This window comes from Drosophila sulfurigaster, chromosome 3 (assembly GCF_023558435.1).
Source record: "Drosophila sulfurigaster albostrigata strain 15112-1811.04 chromosome 3, ASM2355843v2, whole genome shotgun sequence".
NCBI classification, from domain to species: Eukaryota; Metazoa; Arthropoda; class Insecta; order Diptera; family Drosophilidae; genus Drosophila; species Drosophila sulfurigaster.
In genome coordinates this window covers 31,281,066-31,294,802 of record NC_084883.1, presented here as the reverse complement: position 1 = coordinate 31,294,802, position 13,737 = coordinate 31,281,066, and the positions used below count along the sequence as shown (strand labels likewise).

The 13,737-nt window shown below is 37.2% G+C and overlaps 3 protein-coding genes and 1 long non-coding RNA gene across 4 annotated transcripts; 2 read left to right on the top strand and 2 right to left on the bottom strand.

The window, feature by feature from the left end:
- Positions 1–5,298: 5,298 nt before the first annotated feature.
- Positions 5,299–9,202, top strand: LOC133841471 (carbonic anhydrase 1). Its single transcript, XM_062273988.1, has 2 exons — positions 5,299–5,500; positions 8,273–9,202. The coding sequence occupies exon 2, from the start codon at positions 8,284–8,286 to the stop codon at positions 9,139–9,141; it is 858 nt and encodes a 285-aa protein (XP_062129972.1). The 5' UTR covers positions 5,299–5,500; positions 8,273–8,283; the 3' UTR covers positions 9,142–9,202.
- A 589-nt stretch (positions 9,203–9,791) lies between these two features.
- LOC133844838 (uncharacterized) lies at positions 9,792–10,228 on the bottom strand. The gene is made up of 2 exons (XR_009894638.1): positions 9,938–10,228; positions 9,792–9,880 (listed from the first exon to the last, which is right to left on the bottom strand). It is a non-coding gene; the product is annotated as an uncharacterized LOC133844838 (long non-coding RNA).
- Positions 10,229–12,366: 2,138 nt separating this feature from the next.
- Positions 12,367–12,715, bottom strand: LOC133841474 (daisho1). Its single transcript, XM_062273992.1, has 2 exons — positions 12,595–12,715; positions 12,367–12,480 (listed from the first exon to the last, which is right to left on the bottom strand). The coding sequence occupies exons 1-2, from the start codon at positions 12,668–12,670 to the stop codon at positions 12,428–12,430; spliced, it is 129 nt and encodes a 42-aa protein (XP_062129976.1). The 5' UTR covers positions 12,671–12,715; the 3' UTR covers positions 12,367–12,427.
- Positions 12,716–13,340: 625 nt separating this feature from the next.
- Positions 13,341–13,682, top strand: LOC133841473 (daisho2). The gene is made up of 2 exons (XM_062273991.1): positions 13,341–13,500; positions 13,574–13,682. The coding sequence occupies exons 1-2, from the start codon at positions 13,386–13,388 to the stop codon at positions 13,645–13,647; spliced, it is 189 nt and encodes a 62-aa protein (XP_062129975.1). The 5' UTR covers positions 13,341–13,385; the 3' UTR covers positions 13,648–13,682.
- The last annotated feature ends 55 nt before the right edge of the window (positions 13,683–13,737 follow it).

The window sequence follows — 13,737 nt, the reverse complement described above, 5'->3', positions numbered from 1 at the left end:
CTTATTAACTTGAGTAAATTTTCATTCATTGCTCACATCTTCAACTGAACTAATTTTGAAAGATAACAAAGTTTGCAAAGAGTTCAGCATATTGATTAGCACGTCCTTTTAACTGCACAAAGGACGAAGAGCTGCAAAGGACGAAGGCAGCAGGCGAATCTTCTGTGTGTGTCGATTGACATATAATTTTGAGTTGGCCCCTAGAGGAAAATCCACTTAAAAAAAATGACTGAAACTGTAGCGCAGGCTTCAAAGGTGTATTAAGACCCATTACCATTAGACAAGGACACTTTGCTGCTTTGGCCTGGGCTAAGGCCGCTCGATGCTCATGAGCTGCTGCTGCTGCATGCCATGAAACTTTGCGACCAGCACATTTGCATCTTTTTTTCACGAGTAATAAACGTGGAAGTGACTATAACAACAACAACAATAGCAACAACAACAACAACAACCACAAGGGCAATGCCAATACTTAATGTCAGTCACGTAGCATGGACACTTTGCGTGCATTCACATTGCAGGCGTACTTGCCACTTGCCGCTTACTGCTTGCCGCTTGCCGCTTGCCATTTTGCTGCAAATGTCCCTCCATCAGCTGAGCTCAATTCTAGTCACTATGTCCGCGTCTGGGTCCGTGTCCTAGCATAACGGTCAGTTGGTTAGTATGCAAAATGCTTCATCTTCATTCTGTGCAGAGCTTTGGCTCCATTTCTTTTTTCTACGTTTTTTGTTATTTTACTGCAGCTACTCGCCATTGATTTGCCTTTCACTTTGCGCCAACTGATGGCAGAGCAAACTAAAGTTATTAGAAAGGGAGCAGAGCAAACGAATGATGGAAAAAATATCTGAGTAAAGCAGGCAAGCAGACTCGACTAGCTGATACCTTGTAAACAGTATAAGTATGCCATATTATCAATTGAAGTCTCTATGATCATTGAGAGAATTTATAGAAATGCTTCAAGTAAACTATAAATTAAAGAAAACAAATAATAAATACAATTTGTAAACAGAGCTTACATTATTTATTAGACAATTAAAGAGAAAAAGTTAATAAAAAATAAATGAATAAATTATTACAAAATAATAATTAATAAATTACTATACAATATTTTAAGAATTAGTAGAAAATATATAAAGAGCACCCCTGTAGAATATGTTAAGAGCATTGGTAGAAAATATCTAAAGAATAAATTAGTATCAAATATCTAAAAAAGAATTAAAGACGAATAAATTTAAATAATTAGTAGAAAAATTAAAGTACGAATTTATTAGAAACTGAACATCAACATTATTTGCTTGTTGATATAACATTTTGATTATTCTTCTAACATATTTCATAGTATAGAAATAATTCAGACATGCAAAGGACTGAAGGGCTTAGTCAAAAAAGAATTGTATTCTTAACTTCAATAAAATAATAACAATAATAATGTTCTAAAGGAAAGACAATGTCATTTTAAATATTTAACAAATAATACATAAAATAAATTTGTATACTCTTATAACTCATTCCCAATTTTCATGATATTCTAAGTTTAACATAACTATGCCCAAGTTGATCATGCCCAAGTTATCTCCACAATCACTGCACAGTGCACAAATTGAATATTAAAGTCGAATACCATTTGGAATGGTCGTTTGCTTTGCTTTTTTGTGCAACTTTTTTCTTACCATCATCTTTTTGCTGTAATTTGATAAGCTTGCCAAAAAATATCTCTGGCACAAATGAGTCGATACACTTTTAATAGTTTTTGTGCTCGACTTGCGATGCACTGAAAAACTTGGAGCAACTTCTTCACAAAACTTTTGCGCTCAGATAAACAAGAATAACAACAACAACAGTAATAGCCAAGTATAATAACAAGAGCTGAAGCAGAAGTCAAAGCGAAGTGTTGACAGCTTGATATTACGCACACACACACACACACACATTCGCATGTGTAGAGAAAGTTTTAGACAGCTCAAATGTATTGTATACAAATGCACTTTCAACGACGACTCGGACTAGGACTAAAACTAGGAGCACTCTCTCCTGTCTAGCGCGCACTTTCCCTCTCCTGCTCCATGCCTTGATAGTCCTTGGCCAAAATAGCCAAGTTTTCCTTTTCAATTTGAACTTCTGACAAAAGGTACAAGCTCAAGCAAAAAGCTAGAAAAAACGAAAACGAACCGAAGTCAACGTGCAAAAGTTAAGCACAAAGCAAAGCATTGCCAGAGTTATGCTCAAGCATTATTAGAGATTGTATTAGATTGCATTTTGGGGATGCAAATGCAGTTAGCAATCTCGAACTCTGTCTCTGTCTCGCCCTCTCCCTCGCCCTCGCCCACGAGACGTCCATCTCCTGGTGCTGGGAGCAGGCCAATTGTCAGTCATAAGCTGCAGCTGACAGCATTAACTTTGACTTTCGTCCAACATAGGAAGCAACACTTTTCTTATGTGCTTACCCTACACTTATTCATATATGGGGTAAAGGGTATGTTCATTCAACAACAGATTTGCGGCTTGAAAGAATATGGATATCAGATGGTCTATAATTAAATAGAATTCAGTAGTTAGCGATTATGACTGTGAATTATTTGGATAAAACTGGGTTTATAGTTTAAATCCAATTAAAACTGACAACAATTATGTTATAAAGTCAGTTTAAAATATAACGAAGAACATAATCAACAAATTATATATTCGAAAATGCGAGAACAAAGATATAAATTGTCTTATAATGGAAACACTTTTTTGTTTTAGGTAAACAAATCTTATTAAGTATCAAGGTTCATAAATTTACATAGAAAATAAAGATTAACACTATCAACAAATGATAATATCAATAATATATATAGATATATATAGATATTAATTATCTTGTAACTGAAATACTTCTTAAGCTGAAATTTTTAAAAACGTATCTAATTTTTCTAGTCATTACAAATTATTATTCTTAAGAAGTTTCTACTTCACTCAAAAATATCCGACTAAATTAATCAGAAAAATGACAGCTGAGAGATCATATTATATTCAATAAACCTTTTACTTCGCTTAAAAATTTTTCACTAAATTCAGAAAAAAAAACTTTCGACTACTGCTAATACCTTCAGTTATCAGATATATTTTAAGATATTTCTATAATTTTAAGCAGCATACCATCTCCACTCAATTGTTATTCGTCAAATCATTTTTGACTTCATTCACCAAAAAAAAAAAAAAATAGACAAAAAAATAATGTTATAAGAAAAAGAGATAATTTTATATTATACACCCATCTATTGTTTTTAAATATGTTTTAGGTTTATAGTACAATTTTATAGGGTATACCTTAACTCAATTGTAACAGTCTTATCATCAGTCTAAGCCTCCAGCAAGTGTCTTCGTTTGATTTCTGTCAGTAAGACAGCTGAATGTGGTAATATGTTTTGTGGGTGTATGTGATTGTGTGTGTTAGTGTGTGTGTGTGGCTGGCGTTGACAGTTTGCCATTTGGCAACGTGTAATTCATCAAAAGTTTCAATCAAAAACTTTGCGAAGTAAACACAAAATTTACCTGACTATTTTTGTATATAAAGTAGCTGGATTAATCCTTTTAATTTCGAAAGTTTTTGGTGAGCAAAATAAAAAGGCAACATGCGACGACGACAACGCATACTCTGCAAAAGGTTTTTTAATAACAGCAAACTCGGGGCACCCCTTTAGAATAAAATAAAATAAAATAAGAACTGTGGACAACGCGACCTCAAGCTCAAGTTATACATTTTTAGGAATAAATTTCAACATTTCCGCACGTAGCCTGCATACATTTCTGCACTTGGTCATGTCTTGGACGAACTGAGTTTGGGAAGATGGAAAGTAACTGCAACTAGAGTGACTTCTTGGACAAAACTGAAAAAGTTTAGCATCAACTGTGCCTGAGGGCAGTCAGCCAGGCAGCCAGTCAGCCAGTCAGCCGGTCATCCGGCCCTCAGACAGACTCGGTAAATACAAGTTATAATAATTTCTTTTCAATTTCCTCAAAGCAAATAGCAAATGATGATGATGACGTTGACAAAGATGATGAGGATGCGGAGTGAGTAGGAATTTGAAATGCTAGCAACGTGAGCCAGAGGATTAGATGCAGCAACAGAAGTCGAAGCCGGACTCGGACTAGGACAAATGCGAGTCCTTGGACGTCTCTGAATGTCTCAGAATGGACCAAAATTTAACTCATTTTCTATGGCCGCTTTCGTCGCCAGTTTTCGAAAAATCTCTAGTGGAATTTTGCATAATTCCAAGCAAACAAGCAATTTGTAGACGTTTCAGCCATTTCAGTGACGGCTGTCAAGTGCAGGCCACTCGACAGCTACTTGCAACTTGTAACTTTCAACTCCCGACTCGTATTTGTAACTTGCATCCACAAGCACAATATAACTCTTGATATTATCGTCATGGCATTTACAACTTGGCCACCCCCGTATAATTTGATTAAAATTCGAAATGAAAAACAAGCTTGACAGGCCAACCTCATCCGCTTTGGATGAGTCCTGGTTCTGGTTCTGGCCAAAGGATAACGATGCTTATGGCTTGGCATGCTGCTAAATATGAAGAAATAAATATGTTTTCGTTGCTAAAACGCCAAAAGCGCAAAACGTAATTAATAAAATGGTATTCTTAGCAATTATTTCTGAAATTGAAAATAAATGTTGACAGCGCACAGAAAGAAAGACAGTTGTCATTTGGCAGAACGATGTTATCAAATAATAAATACAACAAGAAGAAAAGCAATTGACGTGCTAAGATATCTTGAGAGCTGCCAGGGTTCAAAAATATCAAAGCTGCGTCAACTCAATTTACAATTATAAAACAGAAGCAAGTTTGATCGACTTTGAGATACCTATTTTCTGTAAAACAAAACAGTAATTACCAAATTTATATACCGAATATATACTGAAATATACCGACAGTTGTATTTGGTAAAAGTTAAAACAAAACAATGCGGCGTTACATTAATATACTGAATATAAACTCAAATACAGCAAAAACTATATTTGGTATTTCGCTATACTTTTGTATGCAAAATGTACCAAGAAATACGAAATATACCAGATTGTCAATCAAGGAAATTAAGACCGGACAGACTGATAGAGATGGCTATATCGTCTCGGCTATTAACAAAAATCAAGAATTTATATACTTTGTGAGTGGGAGATGCCTTTTTCAACATTTCACATTACCAACTAGCTTAAACTTATAATTTATGATAAACAAAGTATAGAAGAGTACTTCTGCTGCTTTCATCAACTTTCTATTAAGTTATGAGTACAAATTCATCTGTGATTGGGCAGCTTTGTAAATGTTTTCAAAATTCCATGCGTATCAGAATTAACAAAGTTTCGTCAGAGTGTAGAAATTATTTAGGAATCAACTCAAAGTGGATCGTGTATCGTGTATTGACCAGTCTTGTTATTAATCTTGTTAAAAATCTTTTACAAATTTTGTTTACAAATAATTGTTGCCGCTGCAGAATAAGGTCAAAGGTAAGTGCGCCAAATTATTTCAGTTCATGTACGCAAAAGTTTTGCGTACCGAGAAGTTGTAAAATGCAGCTGTTAAGTTGGCCAAGTTGGTTGTTGGCTTGTTGGTTGTCGGTTACGATAAAAGCCAGACATTTTGCAGAGCATTTTGGCAGAAATAATTTGCTTGTTGCAAATGCAAAATAATATACAAGAGCTTGGCCAACAAATATAATAAATTCAATATTAAGTTGTGCCCGTGTCAACATTTCATGCAACCAAAGAGAGAAAGAAAGGAAGGGAACAAGGGGAAGAGGGAGATACACACTCTGTAATATTTGTGCTTTGCAAGTGAAAAGTTATCGCTAGGCAAACAGGCCAGGCAAAAAGGGGATTTTCGTTGGAAGCAAAAGCAGGAAACTTGATGCTAACCCTAGAGGCACGCAGCCAAAAATAAGCGACTGCAACATCCCATTGCCCTCCCCCCGCTCTCCCCGCTCTCCTCTTTGCTACAGTCCAAAGTCTGCGTGTGCTGCTGTTTATGACTTGCTTTGCCAGCCATAAATAAACTTACACTGGCAGGTAATCATTTTCCGTCCAACGCCCCCGCGTTGCTTCTCCACGCTCCTCCTCCTCCTCATCTGGCTCTTTGTGTGATTTTTTACTTCATTTTATGTGTGCGAGTGTGTGTGTGTATTACACGATGTGGTTTCAATTTAATTACTGTGCTGCACAGTAATATTGATGTTGGGCCCGCCAGCCAAAACCACCTGTTCGAACTTCGTAGCCAGCTCCTGTCAATTGCATGAGACGGTTGCGGCTTCTACAACACTTTCTACTTTCTACTTTCCGCTTTCCACTTTTTGCGTACTTTATGCAGCTCGTGTGGAATTCTCATTAACCGCAACAAACAGTTAGCAAAGGCGCCTTTCGGCTCTAGGCTAAGTCCAGCCAAAGGATTCGATTATTTGATGTGAAACAAAAGTTTCACAAACCATTAAATAAGCATGTGTGAATATTGCAGCTCAAATTAATTTAGTAATTTGCAATGCATTGCAGTTGAGCTTGGAATTCGATAATTTGGAAATTAATGATGCAAGTTATTATATTTCGTAACATGAATTGCAGTTTCTGACAGAGAGTTGTTTAGCCTTCACCTGCTTTAATATTTAATGTATGTTTATTGATTAAGGTGATAATCTTATTAGTGCATTGCACAGCTTTTTTGACCCAATTCAAAGCATAAGTTTAGGCTTAATTTTGTACAAATACGATACATACATTTATTATAATTTCCATCAGCAACAATATTCCTAGTACTTTTCAGATTTGAACTTAATCGGCTTGCGCTTAAGTATTAGTATACCCTGTGTATGCTGTCTTGGTTTCCTTGGTTAACAATCTGGTATATAAAGTACTCTATGGTTTGAATATAAGAGTGTATCAATATGCCAAATATACAATAGCTTTCGGAATATTAATTTTGTAATAATGGCACTTAAATTTAATGACATATCAAATTGGACCTAATTTGAAGGTGAACGTCTTAATAGTTGCTAGTAATCAATATATTCAGCGTCCTTAGATTTAAAATTGTATATTCAAAGAAGTTTGCAGCAAACAAAAACTCCAATTCAAACTGTTTTTGACTTCTTAATTTAATTGTACATTTCTTATCTTTAAAAGATAGTTTATGCAAATTGTATATATCCAAATATGATATCTTTGCAGTTTATAAAATAAAGACAAAAGAATAATGTAAGTATGCTTATTCCCCTTTGAAATCTTTTCAGCTTATCTCACAGCATATGCAGGATAATTCACTGTCGAGCACACTTTCTCTTCTCTCACCTGTTTTTCCACATAATTCAGCTTCTTTCGCTGGACTTTCATATGGAATTTATAAAGCACTTGGCAATCTGATTATTTTATAGACTCGCTTGTAAAGTCCCCAATGCAATTTCAGTTTTTGGTTTCACAACTTTTAATGGGCTTCGTGTAATACATTTTAGACTCAAACACACACACACACACACACACTCACACGAGTCACGTATAATTACATGGGAAAATATTTACATTTTAGCTTTGGCCCCACGGCTTTGGCCAAAAACGAATAGGCCATATAATAAGCAGGTACTACATAGGCGGGATTCGAGAGTTGAGTCGAAGGTTCATGGGGGAGTTTCATGCAATATGACTATTTTATGAAGCACGCGTCGCAAAGTTTGTCAGCAAGGATGCAGCAGGACACTCTGTATTTGCTTTTGCTGTTGCTTGTGGTGTCATTTGCCTGTTGTGTGTTAGGTATTTATTTAAGTTTTCAGCCAGTTTTATGCTTTGTTGTCCTTTCATAAAATGCCCAGAACGCACATCGAATGCGGTGCTAGAGTATTTGGTTTTAGTTACGGCCAGCACAAGTCTCGAAATTCATGGTCCTAACTAAATGGCTCACTTCGGAGCCACAAACATGGCACGTCAATAACGGTGCTCAATCGCCTGCCTGCTTGCCTGGCTGCCTTGTTGTACCATTTTGTTGTTGTTGTGTTTGCCTTCATTGACCAGCACATTGCATTGGCCCGATGTAATCCTTTCACTCGATTGCAGTTGACAGCTTTGACCCACAAAAGCCGAGTTCTCGCAGCCAAACAGCTTACACTGAATGCTTGTTTGAATAGCAGTTAGCTAATTCCGTCAAAGGTTGCGCTTTTGATGGGTTTCAATCAGCGTTCAATCTACTTTGAATTAGCCGAATTGTGAAGAATTAATAAACATATGCTCCTTCTCTTCCCTTAGTTGTGAACATCATGTTTTGCCATTTGTTGTCTCTCATTTGGAATGCGCTCATGTCACCGATGATCCTGCTTATGGATTATGCCTACGAATCGAATTGCATAATGCTTCTGCTTAGCCTTTTCATGTCCCTGGCACTCATGCTGAACCTCAAATCCGCCAGCATATTGTTAATGGACTTCTATCCGCGCAGTGTGAATGAATTTCTCCCATCGCCCATCAACATCGATCGCCGTCTGGTCTTGTCGGTGGGTCGCAGGACACCGCTGATGTGGCACAATTACGATGCAATGCCACCGGCCATTATGCTGCTAAACAATGGCAGCACCGTGCTGATGCGCATCTCGTGCGCTCCACAGTGCAAACCACATCTTCGCGGTTCTCTGTTGCATGACAATTATTATTTTGTGGAGGCCTCATTCAAATGGGGCGGCTCGGAGCATACGATTAACTCGCGTCGCTTTGCACTCGAGTTGCAAGTGCTGCATGCCAAAAATGCTGCCACGCCGCCATTTGAATATGTGACGATCTCGTATTTGTTTGTCATCACCCAGTGCAAGAATGAATCTATGCAGCAGATTACCGAGAATCTGGAAGCGCTTATCAACGCGGGTTCGGTTATCGAGGTGCCGCCATTTGATCTCTGTTCGCTGTTTTGGCCATTCGAGAATGGCTACTACAGCTACAGTGGCACCTATCACAATGGCACCACCACCCTGCCCACCCAGTGGCTAATCTGTGCGTCCAACTTTAATATAAGCGCCCAGCAAGTGGCGCAATTTGGCAAGCTCTGTAATCGCGATGGTTGTCGCATTGCTGGAAACTCACGAGCTCTGGCGCCTCTGGATAATCGACAAGTTCTATTAAATTAATTAATTATTAAATTTATTGTTTTGTTTTTTTTGTATTTAATAAAGCTGTGCATGTCAACTATATTTTTAAACAATTTTGACAATAGGTGAAATATCAAACCTAAAGCGGATAAATTTCTTCTCCGTGTCGCAAAACAAATAATTTAGAAGCTGCTGTTAAATAAATCACAAATTTAGTTTTGTTTTTAATAATGAATTTGATTTGAACTAGTAATTTACATTACTTTTTAGGTATGGAATCCATAAAGCTAAACAAGACACATCTCACAAAATAATGTTGCATACTTTTTTGGCCTACCCAAAAAAATAAAATTTGAAGCAACTTTGCAGCTGAACATTCAGCAAGTTCCATTAAATTAAATGTACGTCTTTTTTTGTTATTTATAATAAAGATTTATATGTAAGCTAGCAGTGTACGACTTCGGCAAAAATGAACAAAAATGAAGAGCAAAACTGAAGCGCATAACATTTCTCAAATAAAAAAAATGGTGCATGCTTTTAGGCTGGAAATTTGGTAGAAACAAAAATATTTTCAGTAAAACCACATTTGATTATATATTTCATCATTATTATTATTGAATTGTGAGTTTAATCCTGCATTGCATATTACTATGTACAAATTTTAGTCAAACATTTCCAATTTTTGTAAAAAACTTTTCAGCTTCAGCTCGCCTCTTGCATTATTAACCCGTATAGATGGTCTGGCTGTTGGGAGTTTGAATCAGCACCGTGCCCTTGGCTGTTGGAAGGTAAAGATTGTTGTAAAGGGATTCGAGAATGTCCTGCAGCTACTTACGTTCTGGAGCCGCACTAGCCATAGCCACAATCAGAGCCACGACAAATCCACAGATGCGTAAGAATTGCATTATTGTTGTCTAGACTGTATCGTTGTCTCTACGAATATATAACTGACTGGCAATAGTCGTTGCTTTTATAGCAGAATCTCAAGTCGCTGCTCAAGCTCTGTCTCTCTTTCTCTGACTGGGCTTTGCCCGGCGTAAAAAACCCAATCAATTGAAATCTTGAAGATCTGCCTTGCAATTGGTCTGCAGTCAATTTCAATTCTATTTGCGTGATTTGCCAACTATCAAACACAGGTCAGGTCAGATGAGATGAGATGAGAGAGTACTCACAAGCATTTGACTGAGCCTGTTTGGCTGTCTGGGAATGCACTGAAGCACATAGTCAAAGTCTGTTAACATTCGATTTGAGGCAGACAAACAAAAGTAAGCATACAAAAAAAAAAGGTAGGGGAAATGGAATACGAGAATACCTTTGCTTGCTTGATGAGTGCATTGGGGAATGCGGTTGAAGCCAGCAGCCAGAACTTTGGCATGTTGTGCTCAACTGGTTGAAATACTTTGACCGAGATAGACACGTAAAAATTAATTTCCAATAAACGCCCTCGAGGTTATCCGGCAAACCGAATGAATCCTGATTACAAGCAAAACCCTGCCATCATAACTCGAATGCGCCAACAACATTTGCTTTGATATCTCAACATGAAAGTAAGTCCCGGAGTCGAAGAGTCGGTGAGTCGGAGAGTCTGTGATTCGGTGACTGCCGACAAGTGGCCGTTGGCTCAAAATACTCCGGCGTAAACGTTGCAAATTCCTCGTACCAATGCTTTTGCGGCAGCCGCAGTCCAAACAATGCCAACAGTCAAGCTTCCCAGTTATTGAACCCGCACAATGCAGAGCGGGGCGGCAGGCGTAGAGAGATTGCACAACAACTGTTACCACATAAACAACGTGGGGAGAGAGACTAGAGGTGGGGTGGTGAAACATTGAAATTGTTGCTAGCCGGAATTTGCTGCAGTCGAAAATCAAAAGGATTAGCTGGGGATTGGGCACGAGTGCTGAGACCGGCGTTGTGGCTGTGGCTGCGAATCCTCCTAAGAAATTGGCAGCCACTGGGCATTGTCCTCGCCATCGCCATCGCCATCGTCGCCGTCGTCGTCGTCGTCGCCGCAAAGTCGCCGCCAGTCATGCGAGCTGTTAACCAGGCAACTTCTATTACAATTTATTTCAGGCGTAAAACCAGCCAAGGAAATATTTGCGGTAAAAGTTTAAAATAATTGTTGATGTAACGAACCATACAACGTGGTTGAGCTTGCTGCCCCAAACTACCCTACGACAAGGGGAAGGGGGTGGTGAGGGCGAGGGCGAGGGAAGTGTGCAACAATAGCTGCGGAACAAAAGCAAAGCTTTCCCCCTATCCAGCGGCAACATCAGCAGGACAACCAAATAGTTTTGCGCTTTGGCAAATTGTTTAAAGTTTTGCCCTGTTTCGACGGGATCGTGCAAATATGAAGGCGCTCCCCGAGGCTTGAGGTCTGGTTATAAAGCCAGGCATAAGCGAAGAGAGTCCATCACGGCAACATTCATTATGGCCCAGTTATGTTACTTGGCCACAAACAACTCTCAACTATTCCCATAATTTTGCCAGACTTTAGTATGCATGTTACTACAAGTTGTGTGCCGCACATCTCGGGGCATTCCCAGATAATTCTATTATCAATACGCAAATGCAATTGCAATAATACTAAAGAGCTAAACGGCAATAATAATTAAATCGAACAACAACGTGAGCATTCAGCTGATAGCGTTGCTTTGTGGAAAACCTGTTCTCAGCATCACTTCTAGTGATATAGTTGCAATTGCGTATTGCCAATACAACGCTGTTGACGGCAGATGTGTAGGGGTTACACTACAAAATATCCTACATATTTAACATAATGTTAATGGAAAGTGAGCAACAACTTCTCTTTAGTTCTATTTATTAAAATAAAGTTTTCTGTAAATGTGTTTCTACCCAAATAATTATTAAAATATATTCAAGTATGTATTTATAATAACCTCATAAATATACCTCGTATCATATTTAAAAATGATTCATTATCAGTTCTTTATGCGTAACTATGTTAGGTTACCTACATATGTTATTAGCCATAACCACCACAATTCATTTTGTATTAAGCTGATGTGAGCATTTCTATTATAATTGTAATTATATATTTATATTATTTACAAATGAGTGCATCAAATCTAGCTGTCTAGCTGATAAGCTGATGACTTTTCAAAGTCTTTTCCTTTTACTGTTTGACACACTAAATTTCTAATATAAAAGAATTAATTAAAGCATTCTTCTCATTTATAAAATCTCAGTGAATTCAATATTCTCTCCTCTCTCAGCCAGTATTAAAAATCTTTAATTCAAGAAGTATTATTTAGTTTGTTTTTATATTCATTTTATTCAAAGAGGTTACATCATTGATCTTAATAAATTAACCGGTGCGAATGTATTGCACGTTGTCAGTCTGAACCAGAACAGTGCCAGCTGTAGAGTATACAAATAAAACATAAATGGGAAATTATTATAAATTTAATTATCAACAAATTGTTACAAAATTATTATAAATTTAATTGTCAACAAGAGATTTCCTCTACTTACGTTGTGGAGCGGGCTCTGCGCTGGCGAAGGCAGCAAACATGGCCAGAAGAACGGCAGCAGCTTTGAAGAATTGCATATTGATTGATGTGGTTTGTATGATTGATACTAATGCTTAACTGAGTTCTGTGCGATCTTTTATAGCAGTTGGATTGCAGCAGCCAAAGGTGGGATTTTCCTATTGAGCTATTCGCAGGTTAAAGATCGATTAACTTGTGGCATGCACTCAGTGTCTCTTTAATCAGCACATTTGTTTGTATTGCATTTAGTCGGAATTACAAACCGGCTGGATTTTCTACGCATGCATGTAAATAGACTTTATCTTATTTGCATATTTGCTTTATATGTTATGTTAATTGATTCCCAGTAAACGCATTAAATACTTTGTAATGAGAAGAGAGTATACTGATGGGCTGTTATTAGAAGTGATTCTAAATTATGTATTTGAAAATTGACTCAATGAATTTCTAAATTTATTCATTATATAATTTTACTTTATTGTTAAAATTTAATAAGAATTTAAATGAAAAATACCAATAGTAAACAATTAATGATATATATAAAAGATGAAAGAGTTCAATATATGTCATTGGCATATACAAAATTTTGCAATTTATATAAGTATTTCAAAACAGCATACATATATTAGACAATTGACGTGTGAAGACAAGTGTAAGCTACAGTTATCAATGCTATCAAGGTCATGTAACTGGGTATTTTCTAAGACTCGATCAAGATTAGCTTGACTTGTGGAAATTCCAATTCAACGACTCGAGCTGCTATAAAAACGCTGCATGTGCAGCTTGCCAATTCATATCAAATACGTTCAGCTCGAATCAAACATGAACTGCCTGAAGATCTGTGGCTTTGTCTTTGCGCTGATTGCAGCTCTGTCTAGTGCTGACGCTGGTAATTACAATTGAAAAGAGTCAGCAAATGGAATAAGTATATAATTGAATTAATCTCTTTATTCTTCAAACAGCTACACAAGTGCTACATGCTGGTGGCCATACGTTGATACAGACCGATAATTCACAATACATTCGCAAGAACTAAACCAACACCCAAATAAAGCAATTATAAACATGTAACTTGACTTTCTTATTATTTGAATATGGCGGGTTATGTTCACAGGCAATTTATCGC

Excerpts from the sequence above, each read along its gene's own strand:
- LOC133841471 (XM_062273988.1), top strand. The coding sequence starts at position 8,284 with ATGTTTTGCCATTTGTTGTCTCTCATTTGGAATGCGCTCATGTCACCG.
- LOC133841474 (XM_062273992.1), bottom strand. The coding sequence starts at position 12,670 with ATGCAATTCTTCAAAGCTGCTGCCGTTCTTCTGGCCATGTTTGCTGCC. Across the intron at positions 12,481-12,594 it reads CGCAGAGCCCGCTCCACAAC|CTGGCACTGTTCTGGTTCAG; the intron begins GTAAGTAGAGGA and ends TATACTCTACAG.
- LOC133841473 (XM_062273991.1), top strand. The coding sequence starts at position 13,386 with ATGTGCAGCTTGCCAATTCATATCAAATACGTTCAGCTCGAATCAAAC. Across the intron at positions 13,501-13,573 it reads TCTGTCTAGTGCTGACGCTG|CTACACAAGTGCTACATGCT; the intron begins GTAATTACAATT and ends TTCTTCAAACAG.